Source organism: Oncorhynchus keta, chromosome 21, assembly GCF_023373465.1.
Source record: "Oncorhynchus keta strain PuntledgeMale-10-30-2019 chromosome 21, Oket_V2, whole genome shotgun sequence".
In the NCBI taxonomy this organism is placed as follows: domain Eukaryota; kingdom Metazoa; phylum Chordata; class Actinopteri; order Salmoniformes; family Salmonidae; genus Oncorhynchus; species Oncorhynchus keta.
In genome coordinates, this window is record NC_068441.1 from 29,142,268 (window position 1) to 29,167,103 (window position 24,836).

At 44.4% G+C, this 24,836-nt stretch overlaps 1 protein-coding gene across 3 annotated transcripts in view; it reads right to left on the reverse strand.

Annotated features, from left to right (window-relative positions):
- LOC118400401 (natural resistance-associated macrophage protein 2-like) overlaps nt 1–24,836 on the reverse strand; it is a 46,723-nt gene that overhangs the window by 5,362 nt on the left and 16,525 nt on the right. For 2 of the 3 annotated variants that reach the window (XM_035797242.2, XM_035797241.2), the window contains 13 exons: nt 15,566–15,685; nt 15,344–15,450; nt 15,052–15,122; nt 14,868–14,935; nt 14,546–14,701; nt 14,114–14,272; nt 13,885–13,971; nt 13,591–13,710; nt 13,255–13,404; nt 12,786–12,859; nt 12,359–12,512; nt 12,106–12,168; nt 1,858–2,306 (listed from right to left, as the gene is read on the reverse strand). In XM_035797242.2, coding sequence (XP_035653135.1) covers nt 2,235–2,306; nt 12,106–12,168; nt 12,359–12,512; nt 12,786–12,859; nt 13,255–13,404; nt 13,591–13,710; nt 13,885–13,971; nt 14,114–14,272; nt 14,546–14,701; nt 14,868–14,935; nt 15,052–15,122; nt 15,344–15,450; nt 15,566–15,685 — 1,401 coding nt within the window. In that variant the 3' untranslated portion in view covers nt 1,858–2,234. Of the gene's footprint in view, nt 1–1,857; nt 2,307–12,105; nt 12,169–12,358; nt 12,513–12,785; nt 12,860–13,254; nt 13,405–13,590; nt 13,711–13,884; nt 13,972–14,113; nt 14,273–14,545; nt 14,702–14,867; nt 14,936–15,051; nt 15,123–15,343; nt 15,451–15,565; nt 15,686–24,836 lie in introns of those variants that run through there. The other variant, XM_052473668.1, reaches the window with a different exon arrangement.

Consider the following 24,836-nt stretch of genomic DNA (forward strand, 5'->3'; position numbering starts at 1 on the left):
ATGATGTCGCTTTGCGGATGGTGATTCTCTGATCCACCTCTACGCAGACGACACCATTCTGTATACTTCTGGCCCTTCTTTGGACACTTAACTAACCTCCAGATGAGCTTCAATGCCATACAACTCTCCTGCGTGGCCTCCAACTGCTCTTAAATGCAAGTAAAACTAAATGCATGCTCTTCAACCAATTGCTGCCCGCACCTGCCCGCCCGCCTAGCATCACTACTCTGGACGGTTCGGACCTAGAATGTGTGGACACCTACAAATAACTTGGTCTCTGGTTAGACTGTAAACTCTCCTTCCAGACTCACATTAAGCATCTCCAATCCACAATTAAATCTAGAAATCTGCTTCCTATTTTCGCAACATAGCATCCTTCACTCATGCTGCCGAACATAGCCTCGTAAAACTGACTATCCTACCGATCCTTGATTTCGGCGATGTCATTTACAAAATAGCCTCAAACACTCTACTCAGAAAATTGGATGCAGTCTATCACAGTGCCATCTGTTTCGTCACCAAAGCCCCATATACTACCCACCACTGCGACCTGTTTGCTTTTGTTGGCTGGCCCTTGCTTCATATTCGTCACCAAACCCACTGGTTTCAAGTCATCTATAAGTATTTGCTAGGTAAAGCCCCGCCTTATCTCAGCACACTGGTCACAATAGCAGTACCCACCCGTAGGACACGCTCCAGCAGGTATATTTCGCTGGTCACCCCGAAAGCCAATTCCCCCTTTGGCCGCCTTTCCTTCCAGTTCTCTGCGGCCAATGACTGGAACTAATTGCAAAATATATATATTTTTTTTAAATCACTGAAACTGGAGTCATATCTCCCTCACTAACTTTAAGCATCAGATCATTGCACCTGTACATAGCCCATCAAACTACCTCAACCCCATATTGTTATTTATTGTATTATTTCTTGCTCCTTTGCACCCCAGTATCTCTACTTGCACATTTATCACTCCACTGTTGATTTGCTAAATTGTAATTATTTCACCACTATGGCCTATTTATTGCCTTACCTCCCTAATCTTACTTCATTTGCACACCCTGTATATAGACTTTGTGTTATTGACTGTACGTTTGTTTATTCCATGTGTAACTCTGTCGCACTGCTTTGCTTTATCTTGGCCAGGGGGCAATTGTAAATGAGAACTTGTTCTCAACTGGCTTACCTGGTTAAATAAAAATATAGAGCTGGCGGGATTTTCCATGCACAGGCAGAACAGAGAAGCCATGTCAAAAACAGCTGGTGCACAATGTCTTCTATTAAAGAAGTCTCAAGGTATTGCTCGTTTGAGGTAGAGTGCCTTATGATAAGCCTTTGACCACACTCTCTCTTTACCACCACAGACCGATGCTGGCACTAAGACTGCACTCATCCAATTTAATTAAATAAATTAACTCAAGACCACATTTACTCCACACGTAGACATGCATAAAAAGCTCTCCCCCACCCTGCATTTGGCAAATCTGACCATAATTCTATCCTCCTGATTCCTGCTTACAAGGAAAAACTAAAGCAGGAAGTGCCAGTGACTGGCACACCTGTTAATTGAAATGCATTCCAGGTGGCTACCTCATGAAGCTGGTTGAGAGAATGCCAAGAGCGTGCAAAGCTGTCATCAAGGCAAAGGGTGGCTACTTTGAATAATCTAAAATATAACACATTTAGATTTGTTTTTGGTTACTGCATAATTCCATATGTGTTACTTCATAGTTTTGATGTCCTCTATTATTCTACAATATAGAAAAATGTAAAAATAAAGAAAAACCCTGGAATGAGTAGGTGTCCAAACTTTTGACTGCTACTGTACATGCTTATTAATTGGAGGACAAACAAACAAACTGTGTAATACATACTGTGTATTTCCCATCTAAAATTATAACAGCGTTTCAAAGTCATATGGAAATGCTGACCTGAGAAAAGGCCGGCGTACTTGCAGAATTTTAAAAGCATGCTCAACATGATAAAAACCAACAACTCATTGGTACTAACTTTAAGATGCCAATCATAGTTAGTGGAATGTCAAGTGAGGGGTTCAAGGCTTCTTGTAAGGGATAGATGATGACGAAGGGCACTTACAAAGGTCTCGTTGGCACTAAGGCAAAGGAGGAGCACTGTACTGGCTGAGCCTGTGGTCCCATGCCTCCACCATGTTAGGTCACCCCTGTCTAGCTACTGACTTTACCACTGCTAATATCCATCCCTCCAACATGGCCTCCTTATCTCTCCACCATCGTGTTGCTGTCCATGTCATTCAACAGGTAAACGTCTGTGTGGCCCGTCAGCCTCATCTGTTGAGAAGAGAGGAGGGTGAGAGATGGTTCATCTCATGTAATCTGAGTTTGATTATCTTATTACTCAAATTCAGAAGCACTCGATTGGTGGAACGTCCCGTTCATCAACTCAATAATCATTACTGGCATGCTTAAGCGGTTGTGTTTTGACTATGCATAGGCTTTGAACTGTAAGCAGCAAAGCACTTTATCAAGTTTTGCGACTGGGATTGTGATTGGCATCTATAGTCTCAAATTTTGAGACACTGACACCAACCAAAAACATAGTATGTGCTTACCAACACAACACTTTTTGCTCATTGGACCTGGTGGTATGTATTCATTATTGTGACAAGTCATTATTACAAGTTCAGGAGCATAAAATGTGGTCAGCCCAGTGCAATGCGTAGCTGCGGGAGTATGGGATCAGGACTTTTATTATGTAGGGGTTGCTACAAACCACTATTGTGTGTAGATTGATGAGGAAAAACATTTATTTAATACATTTTAGAACAAGGCATTAACGTAACAAAATGTTGAAAAAGAGAAGTGATCTGAATACTTTCCAAATGCACTGTAAGTGAACAGAAACGGGTGTAGAAAACTTAACCCAAATACAGACATTGGAGTAAAACAAGCTTATATTTTTGGTTCTGATGGGGTATACCTGTTGAACTAGGCTCATAAGGCATTTAAGAATTTGATAAATCGATAAAGTGTACAAAGCATAAGGAACACCTTCCTAATATAAAGTTGCACCCCCTTTATCCCTCAGAACAGCCTCAATTAATCAGGGCATGGACTCTACAAGGTGTCGAAAGCGTTCCGCAGGGATGCTGGCCCATGTTGACTCCAATGCTTCAAGCTGGCTTGATGTCTTTTGGGTGGTGGACCATTCTTGATACACACGAGAAACTGTTGAACGGGAAAAACCCAGCAGCATTGCAGTTCTTGACACACTCAAACCAGTGCGCCTGGCACCTACTACCATACCCCGTTCCAAGGCACATTTTATCTTTTGTTTCCCATTCACCCTCTGAATGACACATAAATCCAAGTCTCAATTGTCTCAAGATTAAAAATCCTTCTTTAACTGGTCTCCTCCCCTTCATCAACACTGACTGAAGTGGATATAACAGGTCACATCAATAAGGGATCCTAGCTTTCACCAGGATAGTCGATGTCATGGAAAGAGCAGATGTTCCTAATGTTTTGTACACAGTTTCATCAATACATAACCTAAGTAGGTTTGCATGGGTGGGAGTTTAGGCTTTCGGCGCTGGTGGCACAAAATCAAAGGTCGGACTGTTCCAGGGGAAGGGGTATATCTGATCTCCATCACCTAGGACGTGACAATGGTTAATCAAATCTCCCAATTTTGTCAATTTTTGCTCAGTTTTATACAGTTGGAACTGTATATGCATTTGTAAATCAAGACCTTTTTTTTTTTTTTACCCACTTTTCTCGTCCAATTCCGTGGTATCCAATTACTATCTTGTCTCATCGCTACAACTCCCTTACGGACTCGGGACAGACGAAGGTCGAAAGTCATGCGTCTTCCGAAACACAACCCAACCAAGCCGCACTGCTTCTTAACACAGCGCGCCTCCAACCCGGAAGCCAGCCGCACCAATGTGTCGGAGGAAACACCGTGCACCTGGCTACCTTGGTTAGCGTGCACTGCGCCCGGCCCGCCACAGGAGTGACTGGTGCGCGATGAGACAAGGATATCACTACAGGCCAAATCCTCCCTAACCCGGACGACGCTAGGCCAATTGTGCGTCGCCCCACGGACCTCCCGGTCGTGGCCGGCTGTGACAGAGGCGTGAACCCAGAGTCTCTGGTGGCACAGCTAGCGCTGTGATGCAGTGCCCCCCGGGTGACCACTGCGCCACCCGGGGGGCAAATCAAGACCTTTCTTGAGTTGGGCTCTGGGATGGTGCAACTGTTGAGCATCCGAGTCTATGGTTGTTTGTGGGGGAAAGGGGCTAAGTGTGTATGAGTGTGTGCGCGTGTCTATCCCACAACTGTTGCGAGTGAGTAAAAGATGTTGGGGACAATATAAGATTAATCACAATTCTTTGCTAAAATAATAATTGCTTGCCAAAATGTAACTTTTGTAATTGCATAATCTGCATACATTACTACAAATATTAATTGCTCATTATGGAAATTATATGGAAAATATTTTAAAATCCTTTTTAGTAGCTATACATAATACAAAGCGAGGTGAGGGCGATGGAAATGCTTTTGGCGGTTGAACTGCTTCTGTTCTGTGGGTGGCACTGTGTGCTCTTTTCGAAGGACGAGTCCCGGTCTCTCCGGGATCCGGGGTCTCTCTGGGATCCGGGGGATCTGGGGGATCTGCCGGTCATTAGGATGACAATCCAATGCGGGATGAGGGGTTTTAGCAGGTCGAATAGTGGGTACCAATTGTAGGTTTACTTAGTAGCAATGCAAATATCATGGTGCAGCTATATAGACAATCATCATGTTACTTTTTAATGGTATGTTTACAAACATATACAGTGGGGCAAAAAAGTATTGTCAGCCACCAATTGTGCAAGTTCTCCCACTTAAAAAGATGAGACCCGTAATTTATCATAGGTACTCCAAATCCAGACCTCCATGGGTTGATAAATTTGATTTCCATTGATAATTTGTGTGTGATTTTGTTGTCAGCACATTCAACTACATAAAGAAAAAGTATTTAATACGAATATTTCATTAATTCAGATCTAGGATGTGTTATTTTAGTGTTCCCTTTATTTTTTGAGCAGTGTATACAGTGGGGCAAAAAGTATTTAGTCAGCCACCAATTGTGCAAGTTCTCCCACTTAAAAAGATGAGGAATGTAATTTTCATCATAGGTACACTTCAACTATGACAGACAAAATGAGAAAAAATTCCAGAAAATCACATTGTAGGATTTTTTTATGAATTTATTTGCAAATTATGGTGGAAAATAAGTATTTGGTCACCTACAAACAAGCAAGATTTCTGGCTCTCACAGACCTGTAACTTCTTCTTTAAGAGGCGCCTCTGTCCTCCCACTCGTTACCTGTATTAACGGCACCTGTTTGAACTTGTTATCAGTATAAAAGACACCTGTCCACAACCTCAAACAGTCACACTCCAAACTCCACTATGGCCAAGACCAAAGAGCAGTCAAAGGACACCAGAAACAAAATTGTAGACCTGCACCAGGCTGGGAAGACTGAATCTGCAATAGGTAAGCAGCTTGGTTTGAAGAAATCAACTGTGGGAGCAATTATTAGGAAATGGAAGATACAAGACCACTGATAATCTCCCTCGATCTGGGGCTCCACGCAAGATCTCACCCAGTGGGGTCAAAATGATCACAAGAACGGTGAGCAAAAATCCCAGAACCACACGGGGGGACCAGGTGAATGACCTGCAGAGAGCTGGGACCAAAGTAACAAAGCCTACCATCAGTAACACACTACGCCGCCAGGGACTCAAATCCTGCAGTGCCAGACGTGTCCCCCTGCTTAAGCCAGTACATGTCCAGGCCTGTCTGAAGTTTGCTAGAGAGCATTTGGATGATCCAGAAGAAGATTGGGAGAATGTCATATGGTCAGATGAAACTAAAATAGAACTTTTTGGTAAAAACTCAACTCGTGTTTAGAGGACAAAGAATGCTGAGTTGCATCCAAAGAACACCATACCTACTGTGAAGCATGGGGGTGGAAACATCATGCTTTGGGGCTGTTCTTCTGCAAAGGGACCAGGACGACTGATCCGTGTAAAGGAAAGAATGGATGGGGCCATGTATCGTGAGATTTTGAGTGAAAACCTCCTTCCACCAGAAAGGGCATTGAAGATGAAACGTGGCTGGGTCTTTCAGCATGACAATGATCCCAAACACACCGCCCGGGCAACAAAGGAGTGGCTTCGTAAGAAGCATTTCAAGGTCCTGGAGTGGTCTAGCCAGTTTCCAGATCTCAACCCCATAGAAAATCTTTGGAGGGAGTTGAAAGTCCGTGTTGCCCAGCAACAGCCCCAAAACATCACTGCTCTAGAGGAGATCTGCATGGAGGAATGGGCCAAAATACTGTTTGATGTTATTTTAAAATGGACAAAATAAAATGAAGTGCTTTTCTTTAAAAAACAAGGACATTTCTAAGTGACCCTAAAAATATATGGGGGATTGGAAATTATTACAAAAGACAATTACTGATGGAAGCAACAATCTATCCACAATATTAAAGCTTATCCACCTGCTAATAAAAAGAAAAAAAGTTCCAAACCACTAGTTTTCAGGTTGCCCCGCACCAGATCACTCCCAAACAGTCCTAGCACAATTCTTGCTTGAGAAATAGTTTTTGTTGAAAAGCAGGTATTTAAGATGGCACCGAAGATGTTGGCTGACGTTTTACATGCTCCTAACCAAATTGTGCTATTTTGTTAAACTATTTTTAAAAACTTATTATGAACAAAAAATGCTGCTACCGTCTCTTATGACCGAAAATAACTTCTGGACGTCAAAACAGCAATTACTCACCACGAACGGCAAGAAGCTGTTTCCTTTTTTTATTTTACCTTTATTTAACTAGGCAAGTCAGTTAAGAACAAATTCTTATTTTCAATGACGGCCTAGGAACAGTGGGTTAACTGCCTGTTCAGGGGCAGAACGACAGATTTGTACCTTGTCAGCTCGGGATTTGAACTAGTCCAACGCTCTAACCACTAGGCTACCCTGCCGCCCCTTTAACGAGTCCTTCTGAGAATCCGTGGGTGAGCGAGTAAACTCTCAATGCCATCTGTCCTACTTGCTAACATGCAATCATTGGAAAATAAAATGACCTACGTTTATCCTACCAACGGGACATTAAGAACTGTCACCGAACTGTCACCGAGCCATGGCTGAACGACGAGACATAATATATACATCAATAGACATCTGTATAAATCAATGATGTCGCTTTGCGGATGGTGATTCTCTGATCCACCTCTACGCAGACGACACCATTCTGTATACTTCTGGCCCTTCTTTGGACACTTAACTAACCTCCAGATGAGCTTCAATGCCATACAACTCTCCTGCGTGGCCTCCAACTGCTCTTAAATGCAAGTAAAACTAAATGCATGCTCTTCAACCAATTGCTGCCCGCACCTGCCCGCCCGCCTAGCATCACTACTCTGGACGGTTCGGACCTAGAATGTGTGGACACCTACAAATAACTTGGTCTCTGGTTAGACTGTAAACTCTCCTTCCAGACTCACATTAAGCATCTCCAATCCACAATTAAATCTAGAAATCTGCTTCCTATTTTCGCAACATAGCATCCTTCACTCATGCTGCCGAACATAGCCTCGTAAAACTGACTATCCTACCGATCCTTGATTTCGGCGATGTCATTTACAAAATAGCCTCAAACACTCTACTCAGAAAATTGGATGCAGTCTATCACAGTGCCATCTGTTTCGTCACCAAAGCCCCATATACTACCCACCACTGCGACCTGTTTGCTTTTGTTGGCTGGCCCTTGCTTCATATTCGTCACCAAACCCACTGGTTTCAAGTCATCTATAAGTATTTGCTAGGTAAAGCCCCGCCTTATCTCAGCACACTGGTCACAATAGCAGTACCCACCCGTAGGACACGCTCCAGCAGGTATATTTCGCTGGTCACCCCGAAAGCCAATTCCCCCTTTGGCCGCCTTTCCTTCCAGTTCTCTGCGGCCAATGACTGGAACTAATTGCAAAATATATATATTTTTTTTAAATCACTGAAACTGGAGTCATATCTCCCTCACTAACTTTAAGCATCAGATCATTGCACCTGTACATAGCCCATCAAACTACCTCAACCCCATATTGTTATTTATTGTATTATTTCTTGCTCCTTTGCACCCCAGTATCTCTACTTGCACATTTATCACTCCACTGTTGATTTGCTAAATTGTAATTATTTCACCACTATGGCCTATTTATTGCCTTACCTCCCTAATCTTACTTCATTTGCACACCCTGTATATAGACTTTGTGTTATTGACTGTACGTTTGTTTATTCCATGTGTAACTCTGTCGCACTGCTTTGCTTTATCTTGGCCAGGGGGCAATTGTAAATGAGAACTTGTTCTCAACTGGCTTACCTGGTTAAATAAAAAATATAGAGCTGGCGGGATTTTCCATGCACAGGCAGAACAGAGAAGCCATGTCAAAAACAGCTGGTGCACAATGTCTTCTATTAAAGAAGTCTCAAGGTATTGCTCGTTTGAGGTAGAGTGCCTTATGATAAGCCTTTGACCACACTCTCTCTTTACCACCACAGACCGATGCTGGCACTAAGACTGCACTCATCCAATTTAATTAAATAAATTAACTCAAGACCACATTTACTCCACACGTAGACATGCATAAAAAGCTCTCCCCCACCCTGCATTTGGCAAATCTGACCATAATTCTATCCTCCTGATTCCTGCTTACAAGGAAAAACTAAAGCAGGAAGTGCCAGTGACTCATTCAATATGAAAGTGGTCAGATGACACGGATGCTACGCTTACAAGACTATTTTTCTAGCACAGAATGGAATATTTTCCAGGATTCATCCAATACCATTGAGGAGTATACCACCTCAGTCATCGCCTTCATCAATACGTGCATCGATGACGTCGTCCCCACAGTGACCGTACGTACATATCCCAACCAGAAGCCACGGATTACAGGCAACATCCGCATCGAGTTGAAGGCTAGAGCTGCCGCTTTCAAGGAGCACTAATCCAGACGCTTAAAAGAAATCCCGCTATGCCCTTCGACGAACAATTAAACTGGCAAAGTGTCAATACAGGATTAAGATTGAATACTACTTCACCGGCTCTGACGCTCGTCGGATGTGACAGGGCTTAACTACTACGGACTACAAAGGGAAACTCGGATGCGATCTGCCCGGTGAGCTAAATGCCTTTATGCTCGCTTCAAGGACAGCAATACTGAAGCATGCACAAAAGCACCAGCTGTTCTGGATGACTGTGTGATAACACTTATGGTAGCCGATGTGAGCAAGACCTTGAAACAGGTCAACATTCAAAGCCACAGGGCCAGATGGATTACCAGGATGTGTACTCAAAGAATGAGCGGACCTCAACTAGCCTGTACCCCTGCATACTGACTCGGTACCCCCTGTATATAGCCTCATTAGTGTTACTTTTTTACTTTAGTTTGATAAATATTTTCTTAACTCTTCTTGAACTGCACTGTTGGTGAAGGGCTTGTAAGTAAGCATTTCACAGTTTAAGAATGGTAGACCAGTAACCCAAAGGTCAACACCGCAACGACTAGGTGAAAAAAAACATCTGTTTGTGCCCTTGAGCAAGGCACTTAATCCTAACTGCTCCAGGGTCACCGTCAATGGCTGATCCCTGGATCTGACACCACACTCTGAGGGTGTCTCGGGAGTGGGATATGCAAAAAACACACATTTTCAATCCACACATGTGTATAATACACACTTGTGCATGTGTGAAATAGGACAAACGTATACACCCAACTATTTATTATTAAAGAGGGGGAAAAAAAGTTTAAAAAACGTAAATCCTTTCATCGAACACCAAGACACGAGACATCTAGAAATATCCATTTTTGTTTTGATTTTATTTTTAATACATGGTGTTGCTTTATTCAGTAGTGAGACAGACACTGTCGTATAGCTAATATCTACAATATGCTTCACTTGGTTCTGCTGGGTTCAAACACCTCTAGTCAGAACAATGCACTGCTAAGAGAGTCTGCCTGGCTGTATTACACAGAGAGAGATGCACTGGTGTGACACTACAGATAGTTACATTTGAGTTCTCTTAAAACCTTGGTAAAAACATAGTAAAATCCTTAAAACCTTTTATAGCTGCTGAATATTATTCTTAGTCAAATAGATTGAGCTTGACCATGCAAGAACTGCATGAATTTAGTTTACAGATTGGTCTGTTGCATTAAACATCTGCAAGAAACCAGTTCTTTATATGCATGTTCAATCTTAAAACAATATATTGCTGACAAGCAAAACATTTTGGGACTTTGTCAACAGTGGACTAATGAACCAAATAACAAAATATATTTTTGGGATGTAATTTTTCTTTAAAGCGATGTCCCAGTCAAATGAACTTGTGGATACCATTTTTATGTCTCTGTGTCCAGTATGAAGGAAGTTAGTTTTGCGAGCCAATGCTGATTAGCATTAGCTCAATGACTAGACTTCGTCATTGCGCTAATGCTAGTTAGCAACTTCCGTCAAAGTGGCAACATCCGCATCAAAAGACATAAAAATGTTATCCACAAGTTCATCCGACTAGGGAAGTAGATAAAGGGCCTCATTGCCAAAATCCTGAAGTATCCCTTTAAGGGCAATCACCTTGTTAAAATATAATTTCAGCGTTTGACTTCGATCTCACTTGGAATTATAGGTTTTTGTTATCTATCCAAGGATTTGTTGGAATGAAAACAATCATAGAATCTTATGAAAAAGCATTGAGACATTATAGGAAATTACTCATGAATGCTTTTAACAGTCCTGTAATTCCAATCTGATGTTTATCAAAAACATTACAACTAATATTCAAGATAAAACTAACCTCAAGTGGTACGTTATAACATACGTCATTTAGTAAAGGTAGCAAGGGGCATGTTATTAGTACCACATTACAAAAAGTCTACCACAGTGTTAGACAATTGGCAAAAATCTCAATTAAAAGATATGCGAGAATTCTTTATTTTACTCGCCATAACAAGGATATTACTTAAAAAGTTTGTTGTCCTTCCTAGTCACATCAAATTGTACATACGTGTCCATTCCAAATCCTCACTTCTAGTGGGGAACAACCCCAATTTACAAACAGATTATATTAACAGTTTTGAAGTCAAAACGCATGCACTCTGAAAAAAATCAGTTTGAATGGAGAGATGCGTGTTGACAACACTGACTAAAAAAGGTCATTTTTAAATTATGCTCAACCCAAACTAAAAGTGTTCTCTTCCCATAGTTTCTTTTGCTGAAAAGGTGAGAACTGTAATTATAATGAACAAAAATCTAAAATGAATTTAATAATACAGCAAGGAGAGATATACTTCAGTGCTTCATTTGACCAAATAATCATAAATGGTGTCTTCACACAGAGGTACAATAACGGAAAAAAGTAAATGACCAAACAGACCGATAGCAGCTGCCAAATACTGTAGACTTCAGCTTATTATGTCAGCAGGTTAAGAATTGCCATATCATAACTTGTCAACCTGGAATAGGACTGCAATAATTTGAGAAATAGAATTCAAACTTAATTTTCTAATTGAAAAGCATAAGAATGTCACACCCGCTCTGCTTGAGCATGAAAATACAGGATAGGATATAAACTATAACTGAACCCTGAGGACTCTAAAAAGGGACAGGGGGTCGTCGTAATTGGGTTTTACATAATAAACCCCACATACCAGTAGCTCAACAGAACTGAATACGATAAAACCATTAGAACAGTGGAGGGAAAATGTTCTCTGAAGTGTTGATCTCATGATTAGAGATATCGGGATAAGTCTTAAGATCTCTCTAAAAAGGTGTACGTCTCTCTCAAAGCCTGAAGGACATGACAGACCAACAAGAACATTATGTGCAGCGAGTGCTTCATTTTCTGTTCATTTCCCAACGATTCTACATCTCCAACGTTTGTCGACACCTAGCAGGTGATCTGCTGTGCACAGCCAACGTTAGTCTTGGTCTGTCTTGTCCTTTAAAACACTGTCCTGTTCCGTTTTAGGTGTCATACGCTGGCTGTTCCTCAATGAACACAGCGTGGCGGTTGTTGCTTACCCTGTTGCCCAGACAGGACACGTCCAGGCAGGACACACCGAGGGCTATCAGACACTGCCACGTCTGCAGACACACAGAGAGGGGAGGTCAGAAGAGGATCACTGTACTCCCTATAATAGTTTACAAACCATATCCCTGCAGTCAGTATCTAGTATTCCGCATCAAACGGTAGCCTCTATTTGAGAATTGATCTACAGTGTTGTACTTATCCAACCCAGTCCATGCTGTTATAATGACTACTACAGTAACTCACCAGGTAGCACACAAAGCTTAGGTAGGCTATGCAGAGCAAGGCCACCAGCACGTAGAGCGCCACACTGTTCAGGCTGGTCACGTAGATCACCACAAAGTACATGTTTATGGCACAGACCACCAGGATGACCACCCCTCCGCTAATCTTCCACACCCTCAGGAGCAGTCACAGACAAAACGATTAGGCATCAATGATAAAGGGTCACTGTCATCACATTTATTAATTAGTTGGTCGATCAGTGAAAATACAGAAATAAATCTGACTATGTCCCAAATGGCACCCTATTCCCTACAGAGTGCACTAGGTATGGCACTATGTAGGACATAAGGATCCATTCCCCGTCATCAAATTTATTAATTTTTTGGTCTATCAGTGCAAATACAGAAGCAATCTTCCATTACATGGGTTGAGGGTTATGGTGACTCACAGTCCATTAGCAAAGTCATCCATGATGGATGTCAGACTGGTGAAGGTAAGGATGGGGATCAGAGCAAACGGCAGCTGTGGAACAAAGAGAGACCGAAAGAACTGATGACATTCTGTCTCTGTCCCTTAAATAGCTTTTAATACTACATGCATCAGTTTAACACCCCCAAAGACTCTCAAGCCAGCCCAGAGTAGCTGCTACCCCTCTCTCTAACCTGCAGTCCCTAGCCCAAGTCTTCAGTCTCTCCGTCCTGCACCCTTCTCCCTAATCAAGCAAATATATTTATAAAGCCCTTTTTACATCAGCTGATGTCCAAGTGCTATACAGAAACCCAGCCTAAAACCACAAACAGCAAGCCCTGTCTCTTCTCTCTGCATGTTCCCAGACCCCTTCGGCATCACAAATGGCAACCTAGTCCCCATTTTGTGCACTACTTTTGATAGGGCTCTGGTCATGTCTTCTCTCTGACCTGCATGCTCTGCAATACGTTGAGGAAGTCGTTCATGCCCGTTAGGTGCTGTACGTCCTGAAAGATGGCAACCAGCAGGGTGGGGAAGATTGCGATGGAGCGGGTGAGAAGCACCCGGGCAAAACGGGACCAACGCAGGTTCAGGAAACCCTGAGGCAGGGGAAGAGAGAAAATAGTCAACATACAGACAAACACACATCCCTTCTGACAAAACACTGAGGTGTTTACATACAAAACACCAACACATGCATACACAAGGATTGACTTAGAGGTTAACAATACAATGTGCACTCTCACAAACAAACACGGTAGTTGGGTACTAGTGCACGTTCTTACCTCCATGACAAACTGGCCAGAGTATGTGCCTGTCATGGTGGAGCTCTGTCCGGCAGCCAGGATCCCAATGGCCCAGATGTAGAGGGCCGCAGGGCCAAAGAAACAACCCAGCACCACGCCCTGTATAGAGTGAGTGGGAGATTGTAGAAATTCCCCCCATGGTTATTCATATTATCAACGCCAAACAAATGTTAATTTCATGGCAAAATGATTGACTGAGATAGCAGGTATATACAGTATCAAAGTGATTTCATACAGGTTATATAGATTGTTGTTAATCCTTGAAAGATGTACCCCTTTGAAGATGTCCACCTGTAGAGTGCTGTTGTCCAGAGGGAAGAGGTCTGTGTGAGGACTGCCTGATGCATTGCATTTTGCATTCTGTGACACACATCACAAACAAGGGAGGTCACTGGTTTAGAGGTGCCATACTGATGCTATATTAATGTATAGACCATCTGTAAAGGATTGCTACAGTCCGAGACAAGGAGACATGCTGGGTTTGGTTAGTCATTATACCCACCACCTCAATGTTGGTTTTGTCGTAGAAGGCCTCAGCAAACACTGCTACAACAAAGACGTTGATGAGGAAGGAGATGAAGAGAGCAATAGTTGACTCGATGAAGTAGTATTTGTTGGCCTCCTTCACCTCCTTCTTGTTCCCACGATCTATTTGCCGAGACTAGACAATAAAATATCATTAAAATGAATGAATTAAAATATAAATCACAATTCCTGTGACATTGTACTTTCTGGTTGTTTGGCCCAAAAATGTATAAATGATGGTTTCAATCGTTACCAATATTTTATGTCACAGTAAAGGTCAATGACGACCCTCTACTATGTCATAGTGAAGATCTTTGACTCTGTAGTAAGTCATAAAGCAGGTCTTTGACTCCTATGTCATACTACAGAGGAGTGTAAGACTCACTATGTCATAATGCAAGAGACCTACCTTGACGAGGGCAGAGTGCAGGTAGATGTTGTGGGGCATGATGACCGCTCCTACGATGCCCACAGCCTGCTCCATCTGGGCAGAATCACAGTTCTCACAGTACGGCAGAAACATCCCCTTCAGCAGCTCCCCCTGGTCCGGACGCACCATCACATACTACAGGCACACACACAAGAGATGGCAGTCAGATACACACAAATGCAGAAGAAAAAAAACCTATCAAATTCTATTAAAGCTGCGCTATATACTACAAAAACCAGCTGGCAGGTTTACAGAAGGGTATTTTTTAAATAGATTAACACAGGGAAAAGCTTGTTCTTACCTCATATCCAAAGCTTACAGCCATGATGGTGATGAGAAACCCAAAGAAGGCTTCAAGTTTCCTCAAGCCTAAAAAACAAAAGTCGGAAATAATTTTGAAACACGCCCAGACAGAAATGCATACACACACCTGTGCCCAAGGACTTAAAATCACAGACATCTTAATGTGTCAAAGAAACACTCACCATATTTATCTAGAAAAAGGAACACAAAGGTGTCAATGATGGTGATGAGGACACCTCCCCAAAGTGGAATCCTGGTAGATAGCAAACAACAATGTTAGTTTGACCCAAATACATTGACCTCTAGAGCACCCGTTGTATGCCTTTGTCAGCATCCCAAATGTCACCCTATATAGTGCACTACTTTTGAATAGGGGGCACTATATAGGGAATACGGTGTCATTTGGGATGCACTCTTTGTGTAGTGTAGTACAGTGTGGCTTGGTGGGACGCTGGCGGATGGTACTGTAGCTACCTGCCCATAGAGAGGAGGTTGAAGGCGATGGCACAGCCGATGACCTCCTGCATGTCTGAGCCGATGATGGCCAGCTCCACCATCAGCCACAGGATAATACGAGGAACCTTGGAGTGAGGTGGGGATGTGAAGTGAAGAACAAGACTGGATATAACACAAAGCAATCACATTCAATTAATTTAAACCCTTGTATATGGTGTAGGGTGAGGGAGGGTTACTCACAGTGGGGTACTGGCGGTTGCAAACCTCTGCGAGGTGCATCCCTGTGACAACCCCCAGGCGTGCAGCCAGTCTCTGCAGGAGGAGGCCGATGATGGTGGCCCCCAACAACACCCACAGGAGCTGAGAGAGAAAGAGAGCGAGAGTGGGGGACAAAATAATGTTGATGAAGCATTGGAGTAAATTAAACAATCAAGAGCATAAAGACCAGATGTAATAGGGAATGCTGATTATAAAATAAAACATTACTGTCCAACCGGAGATAGAACTGCCTTTGAGTAAATTATTTGTCTTCAAATTTGAGCATGGTCCAGAAATCTCTACAGTTGCACCATTGAAAGCATCTTGACTGGCTACATCACCACGGAGTTTGCCAACTGCTTGGCATCCAACCGCAAGGCACTACAGAGGGTAGTGCGTATGTCCCAGTTCATCACTGGAGCAGAGCTCCCTGCCATCCAGGACCTCTATATCAGGCGGTGTGAGGAAGGCTCTAAAAACTGTCAAAGACTCCAGCCACCCAAGACAGACTGTTCTCTCTGGTACCGCACAGCAAATAAGACCGATGCACCAAGTCTGGAACCAACAGGACCCTGAACAGCTTCTACCACCTCCAAGCCATAAGACTGCTATATTTGACAATAAAATCACACATGTGGATACATTGCAAATCATCAAGGATAAAAAAAATAAAGTGTTAACATTAATCAACAAATGAAAGATGGAAAACAAATGGAGTTGAGGCAGTTACAGCCAGGGAGAAAGTCAGTGTCAGTCAAGCCAGAAGCTCTTCATCAGGGCTATTCATCAGGGTCCATCCCTTTGTCCGAAGTTCCCAGTTCCTTCATAGTAGCCACTGCCCCATAAGTAGCTGATCCTCCATTGTCGACAGTGTAACACCCAACTGAGTGATGCTTCTACTGCAATAAAGCACCAGAAAAATCAGCCACACATCGGCAGTCAGGAACAGTCCCTCCGCCTCGGACACCGTAGTCTCCACCTTCCAACCGGCAGGTGAAACAAAAAAGCCAGAGCTACTGCTGCATTATTTAAAACGCAAACATTAGCCATTAGGCATGGCCGATTAATTCAAAAATCAAAGTTTGTCACAGGCGCCCGCATACAACAGGTATAGCATAGACCTTACAGTAAAATGCTTACTTACAGACTAACCAATGGTGCAAAAAAAGGTATTAGGTGAACAATAGGTAAGTAAAGAAATTAAACAGTAAAAAGGCAGGCTATATACAGTAGTAGAGGTCGGCCGATTATGATTTGTCAACGCCGATACTGATACCAAAAAAGCAGATGCCGATTACTCAGACGATTTTAATATTTTTTTTATTTGTAATAATGACATTTACAACAATACTGAATTAACACTTATTTTAACTTAATATAATACATCAATAAAATCAATTTAGCCTCAAGTAAACAATGAAACATGTTCAATTTTTTTAAATAATAAGTGTTGGAGAAGAAAGAAAAAGTGCAATATGTGCTATGTAAGAAAGCTAACATTCAAGTTCCCACGTGGAGTTCCAGGTCTCCGGTAGCCTCTGGAACTGCCGATCTGAGGCCAACAAGGCAGAGTTCATCTCAGCCTATGCCTCCCTCCAGTCCCTCGACTTCTTGGCACTGACGGAAACATGGATCACCACAGATAACACTGCTACTCCTACTGCTCTCTCTTCGTCCGCCCACGTGTTCTCGCACACCCCTAAGAGCTTCTGGTCAGCGGGGTGGTGGCACCGGGATCCTCATCTCTCCCAAGTGGTCATTCTCTCTTTCTCCCCTTACCCATCTGTCTATCGCCTCCTTTGAATTTCATGCGGTCACAGTTACCAGCCCTTTCAAGCTTAACATCCTTATCATTTATCGCCCTCCAGGTCCCCTCGGAGAGTTTATCAATGAGCTTGATGCCTTGATAAGCTCCTTTCCTGAGGACGGCTCACCTCTCACAGTTCTGGGCGACTTTAACCTCCCCACGTCTACCTTTGACTCATTCCTCTCTGCCTCCTTCTTTCCACTCCTTTCCTCTTTTGACCTCACCCTCTCACCTTCCCCCCCTACTCACAAGGCAGGCAATACGCTCGACCTCATCTTTACTAGGTGCTGTTCTTCCACTAACCTCATTACAACTCCCCTCCAAGTCTCCGACCACTACCTTGTATCCTTTTCCCTCTCGCTCTCATCCAACACTGCCCCTACTCGGATGGTATCGCGCCGTCCCAACCTTCGCTCTCTCTCCCCCGCTACCCTCTCCTCTTCCATCCTATCATCTCTTCCCTCTGCTCAAACCTTCTCCAACCCATCTCCTGATTCTGCCTCCTCAACCCTCCTCTCCTCCCTTTCTGCATCCTTTGACTCTCTATGTCCCCTATCCTCCAGGCCGGCTCGGTCCTCCCCTCCCGCTCCGTGGCTCGACGACTCATTGCGAGCTCACAGAACAGGGCTCCGGGCAGCCGAGCGGAAATGGAGGAAAACTCGCCTCCCTGCGGACCTGGCATCCTTTCACTCCCTCCTCTCTACATTTTCCTCCTCTGTCTCTGCTGCTAAAGCCACTTTCTACCACTAAATTCCAAGCATCTGCCTCTAACCCTAGGAAGCTCTTTGCCACCTTCTCCTCCCTCCTGAATCCTCCCCCCCCCCTCCTCCTCCCTCTCTGTAGATGACTTCGTCAACCATTTTGAAAAGGTCGACGACATCCGATCCTCGTTTGCTAAGTCAAACGACACCGCTGGTTCTGCTCACACTGTCCTACCCTGTGCTCTGACCTCTTTCTCCCCTCTCTCTCCAGATGAAATCTTGCGTCTTGTGACGGCCGGCCGCCCAACAACCTGCCCGCTTGACCCTATCCCCTCCTCTCTTCTCCAGACCATTTCCGGAGACCTTCTCCCTTACCTCACCTCGCTCATCAACTCATCCCTGACCGCTGGCTACGTCCCTTCCGTCTTCAAGAGAGCGAGAGTTGCACCCCTTCTGAAAAAACCTACACTCGATCCCTCCGATGTCATCAACTACAGACCAGTATCCCTTTCTTTTCTCTCCAAAACTCTTGAACGTGCCGTCCTTGGCCAGCTCTCCCGCTATCTCTCTCAGAATGACCTTCTTGATCCAAATCAGTCAGGTTTCAAGACTAGTCATTCAACTGAGACTGCTCTTCTCTGTATCACGGAGGCGCTCCGCACTGCTAAAGCTAATTCCCTCTCCTCTGCTCTCATCCTTCTAGACCTACCGGCTGCCTTCGATACTGTGAACCATCAGATCCTCCTCTTCACCCTCTCCGAGTTGGGCATCTCCGGCGCGGCCCACGCTTGGATTGCGTCCTACCTGACAGGTCGCTCCTACCAGGTGGCGTGGCGAGAATCTGTCTCCTCACCACGCGCTCTCACCACTGGTGTCCCCCAGGGCTCTGTTCTAGGCCCTCTCCTATTCTCGCTATACACCAAGTCACTTGGCTCTGTCATAACCTCACATGGTCTCTCCTATCATTGCTATGCAGACGACACACAATTAATCTTCTCCTTTCCCCCTTCTGATGACCAGGTGGCGAATCGCATCTCTGCATGTCTGGCAGACATATCAGTGTGGATGACGGATCACCACCTCAAGCTGAACCTCGGCAAGACGGAGCTGCTCTTCCTCCCGGGGAAGGACTGCCCGTTCCATGATCTCGCCATCACGGTTGACAACTCCATTGTGTCCTCCTCCCAGAGCGCTAAGAACCTTGGCGTGATCCTGGACAACACCCTGTCGTTCTCAATAACATCAAGGCGGTGGCCCGTTCCTGTAGGTTCATGCTCTACAACATCCGCAGAGTACGACCCTGCCTCACACAGGAAGCGGCGCAGGTCCTAATCCAGGCACTTGTCATCTCCCGTCTGGATTACTGCTGTTGGCTAAGCTCCCTGCCTGTGCCATTAAACCCCTACAACTCATCCAGAACGCCGCAGCCCGTCTGGTGTTCAACCTTCCCAAATTCTCTCACGTCACCCCGCTCCTCCGCTCTCTCCACTGGCTTCCAGTTGAAGCTCGCATCCGCTACAAGACCATGGTGCTTGCCTACGTAGCTGTGAGGGGAACGGCACCTCAGTACCTCCAGGCTCTGATCAGGCCCTACACCCAAACAAGGGCACTGCATTCATCCACCTCTGGCCTGCTCGCCTCCCTACCACTGAGGAAGTACAGTTCCCGCTCAGCCCAGTCAAAACTGTTCGCTGCTCTGGCCACCCAATGGTGGAACAAACTCCCCCACAACGCCAGGACAGCGGAGTCAATCACCACCTTCCGGAGACACCTGAAACCCCACCTCTTTAAGGAATACCTAGGATAGGATAAAGTAATCCTTCTCACCCCCCTTAAAAGATTTAGATGCACTATTGTAAAGTGGCTGTTCCACTGGATGTCATAAGGTGAATGCACCAATTTGTAAGTCGCTCTGGATAAGAGCGTCTGCTAAATGACTTAAATGTAAATGTAAATCTCGGGAGTTGATAGGCTTGAAGTCATAAAAAGTGCAATGCTTGACGCACAACTAAGAGCTGCTGGCAAAATGCACGAACGTGCTGTTTGAATGAATGTTTACGCGCCTGCTTCTGCCTACCACCGCTCAGTCAGATACTTGTATGCTCAGTCAGATTATATGCAACGCAGGACACGCTAGATAATATCTAGTGATATCAACCATGTGTAGTCAACTAGTGATTATGATTGATTGTTTTTTTTTTTTATAAGATAAGTTTAATGCTAGCTAGCAACTTACCTTGGCTTACTGCATTCGTGTAACAGCAGTTGTGGAGTGCAACGAGAGAGAGGCAGGTGGTTATTGCCTTGGACTAGTTAACTGTAAAGTTGCAAGATTGGATCCCCCGAGCTGACAAGGTGAAAATATGTCGTTCTGCCCCTGAACAAGGCAGTTAACCCACCGTTCCTAGGCAGTCATTGAAAATAAGAATGTGTTCAAAACTGGACTTGCCTAGTTAAATAAAGGTATTTATAAAAAATAAAAATAGGCAAAATCGGCACCCAAAAATACCAAATTCCGATTGTTATGAAAACTTGAAATCGGCCCTAATTAAAAAATAAAACAATCGGTCAACCTCTATACAGTAGCGAGGCTATACAAGTAGAGAGGATACATACAGACACCGGTTAGTCAGGCTGATTGAGGTAGTATGTACATGTGGCTATGGTTAAAGTTATTAAGCAAATATGATGAGCAGCAGTAGCGTAAAAAGAGTTGGCAGGTGGTGGGAGACAATGCAGAAAGCCCGGTTAGCCAATGCGCGGGAGCACTGGTTGGTCGGCTCAACTGAAGTAGTATGTACATGAATGTATAGTTAAAGGGACTATGCATATATAATAAACAGGGAGTAGCAGCAGCGTAAAAAGAAGGGTTGGGCACAAAATGCATAGTCCGGGTAGCCATTTGATTACCTGTTCAGGAGTCTTATGGCTTAGGGGTAAAAACTGTTAAGAAGCCTTTTGGACCTAGACTTGGCACTCCAGTACCGCTTGCCATGCGGTAGTAGAGAGAACAGTCCATGACTGGGGTGGTTGGGGTCTTTGACAATTTTTAGGGCCTTCCTCTGACACCGCCTGGTGTAGAGTTCCTGGATGGCAGGCAGCTTAGCCCCAGTGATGTGTGTACGGCCCAGTACCCTCTGTAGTGCCTTGCGGTCAAGAGTGCGAGCAATTGTCGTGGTCACTGAATATAATTGTCACATAAGTGTTCCTTTTGTACAGGTGGGAAAGGGCAGTGTGGAGTGCAATAGAGATTGCAATATCTGTAGATCTGTTTGGGCGGTATGCAAACAGGAATGGGTCTAGGGTTTCTGGGATAATGGGGTTGATGTGAGCAATTATCAACCTTTCAAAGCGCTTCATGGCTACAGATGTGAGTGCCACGGGTCAGTAGTCTTTTAGGCAGGTTGCCTTTGTGTTCTTGGGCATAGGGACTATGGTGGTCTGCTTGAAACATGTTGGTATTACAGACTCAGTCAGGGACATGTTGAAAATGTCAGTGAAGTCACCTGCCAGTTGGTCAGCACATGCCCGGAGCACAAGTCCTGGTAATCCGTCTGGCCCCGCAGCCTTGTGTATGTTGACCTGTTTAAAGGTCTTACTCACGTCGGCTACAGAGAGCATGACAACAGACGTCCGGAACAGCTGATGCTCTCATGCATGCCTCAGTGTTGCTTGCCTCGAAGCGAGCATAGAAGTTATTTAGCCCGTCTGGCTCGTGTCACTGGGCAGCTCGCAGCTGTGCTTCCCTTTGTAGTCTAATAGTTTGCAAGCCCTGCAACATAAGACAAGTGTTGGAGCCGGTGTAGTATGATTCAATCTTAGCCCTGTATTGACAATTTGCCTGTCTGATGGTTCATCACAGGGCATAGCAGGATTTCTCGTAAGCTTCCGAGTTAGAGTCCCGCACCTTGAAAGCGGTAGCTCTACCCTTTAGCTCAGTATGAATGTTGCCTGTAATCCATGGCTTCTGGTTGGGGCATGTATGTACAGTCACTGTGGGGACGACGTCCTCGGTGCACTTATTGATAAAGCCTGTGACTAATGTGGTGTACTCAATGCCATCGGAAAAATCCCTGAACATATTCAAGTCTGTGACAAAACAGCAAAACAGTCCTGTAGTTTAGCATCTGCTCCGCCGCCCCCTTGGGTTGTGCCATGGCGGAGATCTTTGTGGGCTGTACTCAGCCTTGTCTCAGGATGGTAAGTTGGTGGTTGAAGATATCCCTCAAGTGGTGTGGGGGCTGTGCTTTGGCACAGTGGGTGGGGTTATATCCTTCCTGCTTGGCCCTGTCCGGGGGTGTCCTCGGGTGGGGCCAGTGTCTCCTGACCCCTCCTGTCTCAGCCTCCAGTATTTATGCTGCAGTAGTTTGTGTCGGGGGGCTAGGGTCAGTCTGTTATATCTGGAGTACTTCTCCTGTCCTATTCGGTGTCCTGTGTGAATTTAAGTGTGCTTTCTCTCGGAGGACCTGAGCCCTAGGACCATGCCCCAGGACTACCTGACATGATGACTCCTTGCTGTCCCCAGTCCACCTGGCCGTGCTGCTGCTCCAGTTTCAACTGTTCTGCCTTATTATTATTTGACCAAGCTGGTCATTTATGAACATTTGAACATCTTGGCCATGTTCTGTTATAATCTCCACCCGGCACAGCCAGAAGAGGACTGGCCACCCCACATAGCCTGGTTCCTCTCTAGGTTTCTTCCTAGGTTTTGGCCTTTCTAGGGAGTTTTTCCTAGCCACCGTGCTTCTACACCTGCATTGCTTGCCGTTTGGGGTTTTAGGCTGGGTTTCTGTACAGCACTTTGAGATATCAGCTGATGTACAAAGGGCTATATAAATACATTTGATTTGATTCGATTCATCTGACCACTTTTTATAGACCAAGTCACTGGTGACTCCTGCTTTAATTTTTGCTTGTAAGCAGGAATAAGGAGGATAGTGTTGTGGTCATATTTACCAAATTTACAAACATTTGATATTATACAGCTTTTGATGTCCCGTTGGTAGGATATTTGTGATCGTACCTCGTCTAATTTATTGTCCAATGATTGCACATTGGCGAGTAGTATTGACGATAACGGCAGCTTTCCAAGTCGCCTTCTCTGGGTACTGACCAGGCATCTGGCTGTCTGACCTCTGTACCTGCGTCGCAACCTCTTGCAAATAACAAGGATGTCGGCCCTGTGGGGTGTTTGGAGAATGTCTTGCGCACTGTCCTCGTTGTAGAAAAAAATCTTTATCTAACACGAGGTGAGTGATCGCTGTCCTCATATCCAGAAGCTCTTTTTTCCCGTAAGATACGGTTGCAGAAACATTATGTACAAAATAATTTACAAATAACACACAAAAAACCACAATAGCACAATTGGTAGGCACCCGTAAAAAGCTTCCTGCCATTTCTTCCGGTGACATTTTAATTCGAGCCGATTTCAAATTCTCACAACAAAATCAGTAATCAGCATTTTTTGCAGGCTGACCACCTGTTTCGCGAGTGCAGCAAGAAGCCAAGCCAATTGCAAAAGGGTTTCTAATGATCAATTAGCCTTTTAAAATAAACTTGGATTAGCTAACACAACGTGCCATTGGAACATAGGAGTGATGCACTGAGACGGCACTTGTGAAGGTGGTAAATGACATTTTAATGGCATCGGACCGAGGCTCTGCATCTGTCCTCGTGCTCCTAGACCTTAGTGCTGCTTTTGATACCATCGATCACCACATTCTTTTGGAGAGATTGGAAACCCAAATTGGTCTACACGGACAAGTTCTGGCCTGGTTTAGATCTTATCTGTCGGAAAGATATCAGTTTGTCTCTGTGAATGGTTTGTCCTCTGACAAATCAACTGTACATTTCGGTGTTCCTCAAGGTTCTGTTTTAGGACCACTATTGTTTTCACTATATATTTTACCTCTTGGGGATGTTATTCGAAAACATAATGTAAACTTTCACTGCTATGCGGATGACACACAGCTGTACATTTCAATGAAACATGGTGAAGCCCCAAAATTGCCCTCGCTAGAAGCATGTGTTTCAGACATAAGGAAGTGGATGGCTGCAAACTTTCTACTATTAAACTCGGACAAAACAGAGATGCTTGTTCTAGGTCCCAAGAAACAAAGATCTTCTGTTGAATCTGACAATTAATCTTAATGGTTGTACAGTCGTCTCAAATAAAACTGTGAAGGACCTCGGCGTTACTCTGGACCCTGATCTCTCTTTTGAAGAACATATCAAGACCATTTCGAGGACAGCTTTTTTCCATCTACGTAACATTGCAAAAATCAGAAACTTTCTGTCCAAAAATGATGCAGAAAAATTAATCCATGCTTTTGTCACTTCTAGGTTAGACTACTGCAATGCTCTATTTTCCGGCTACCCGGATAAAGCACTAAATAAACTTCAGTTAGTGCTAAATACGGCTGCTAGAATCCTGACTAGAACCAAAAAATTTGATCATATTACTCCAGTGCTAGCCTCTCTACACTGGCTTCCTGTCAAAGCAAGGGCTGATTTCAAGGTTTTACTGCTAACCTACAAAGCATTACATGGGCTTGCTCCTACCTACCTCTCTGATTTGGTCCTGCCGTACATACCTACACGTACGCTACGGTCACAAGACGCAGGCCTCCTAATTGTCCCTAGAATTTCTAAGCAAACAGCTGGAGGCAGGGCTTTCTCCTATAGAGCTCCATTTTTATGGAACGGTCTGCCTACCCATGTCAGAGACGCAAACTCGGTCTCAACC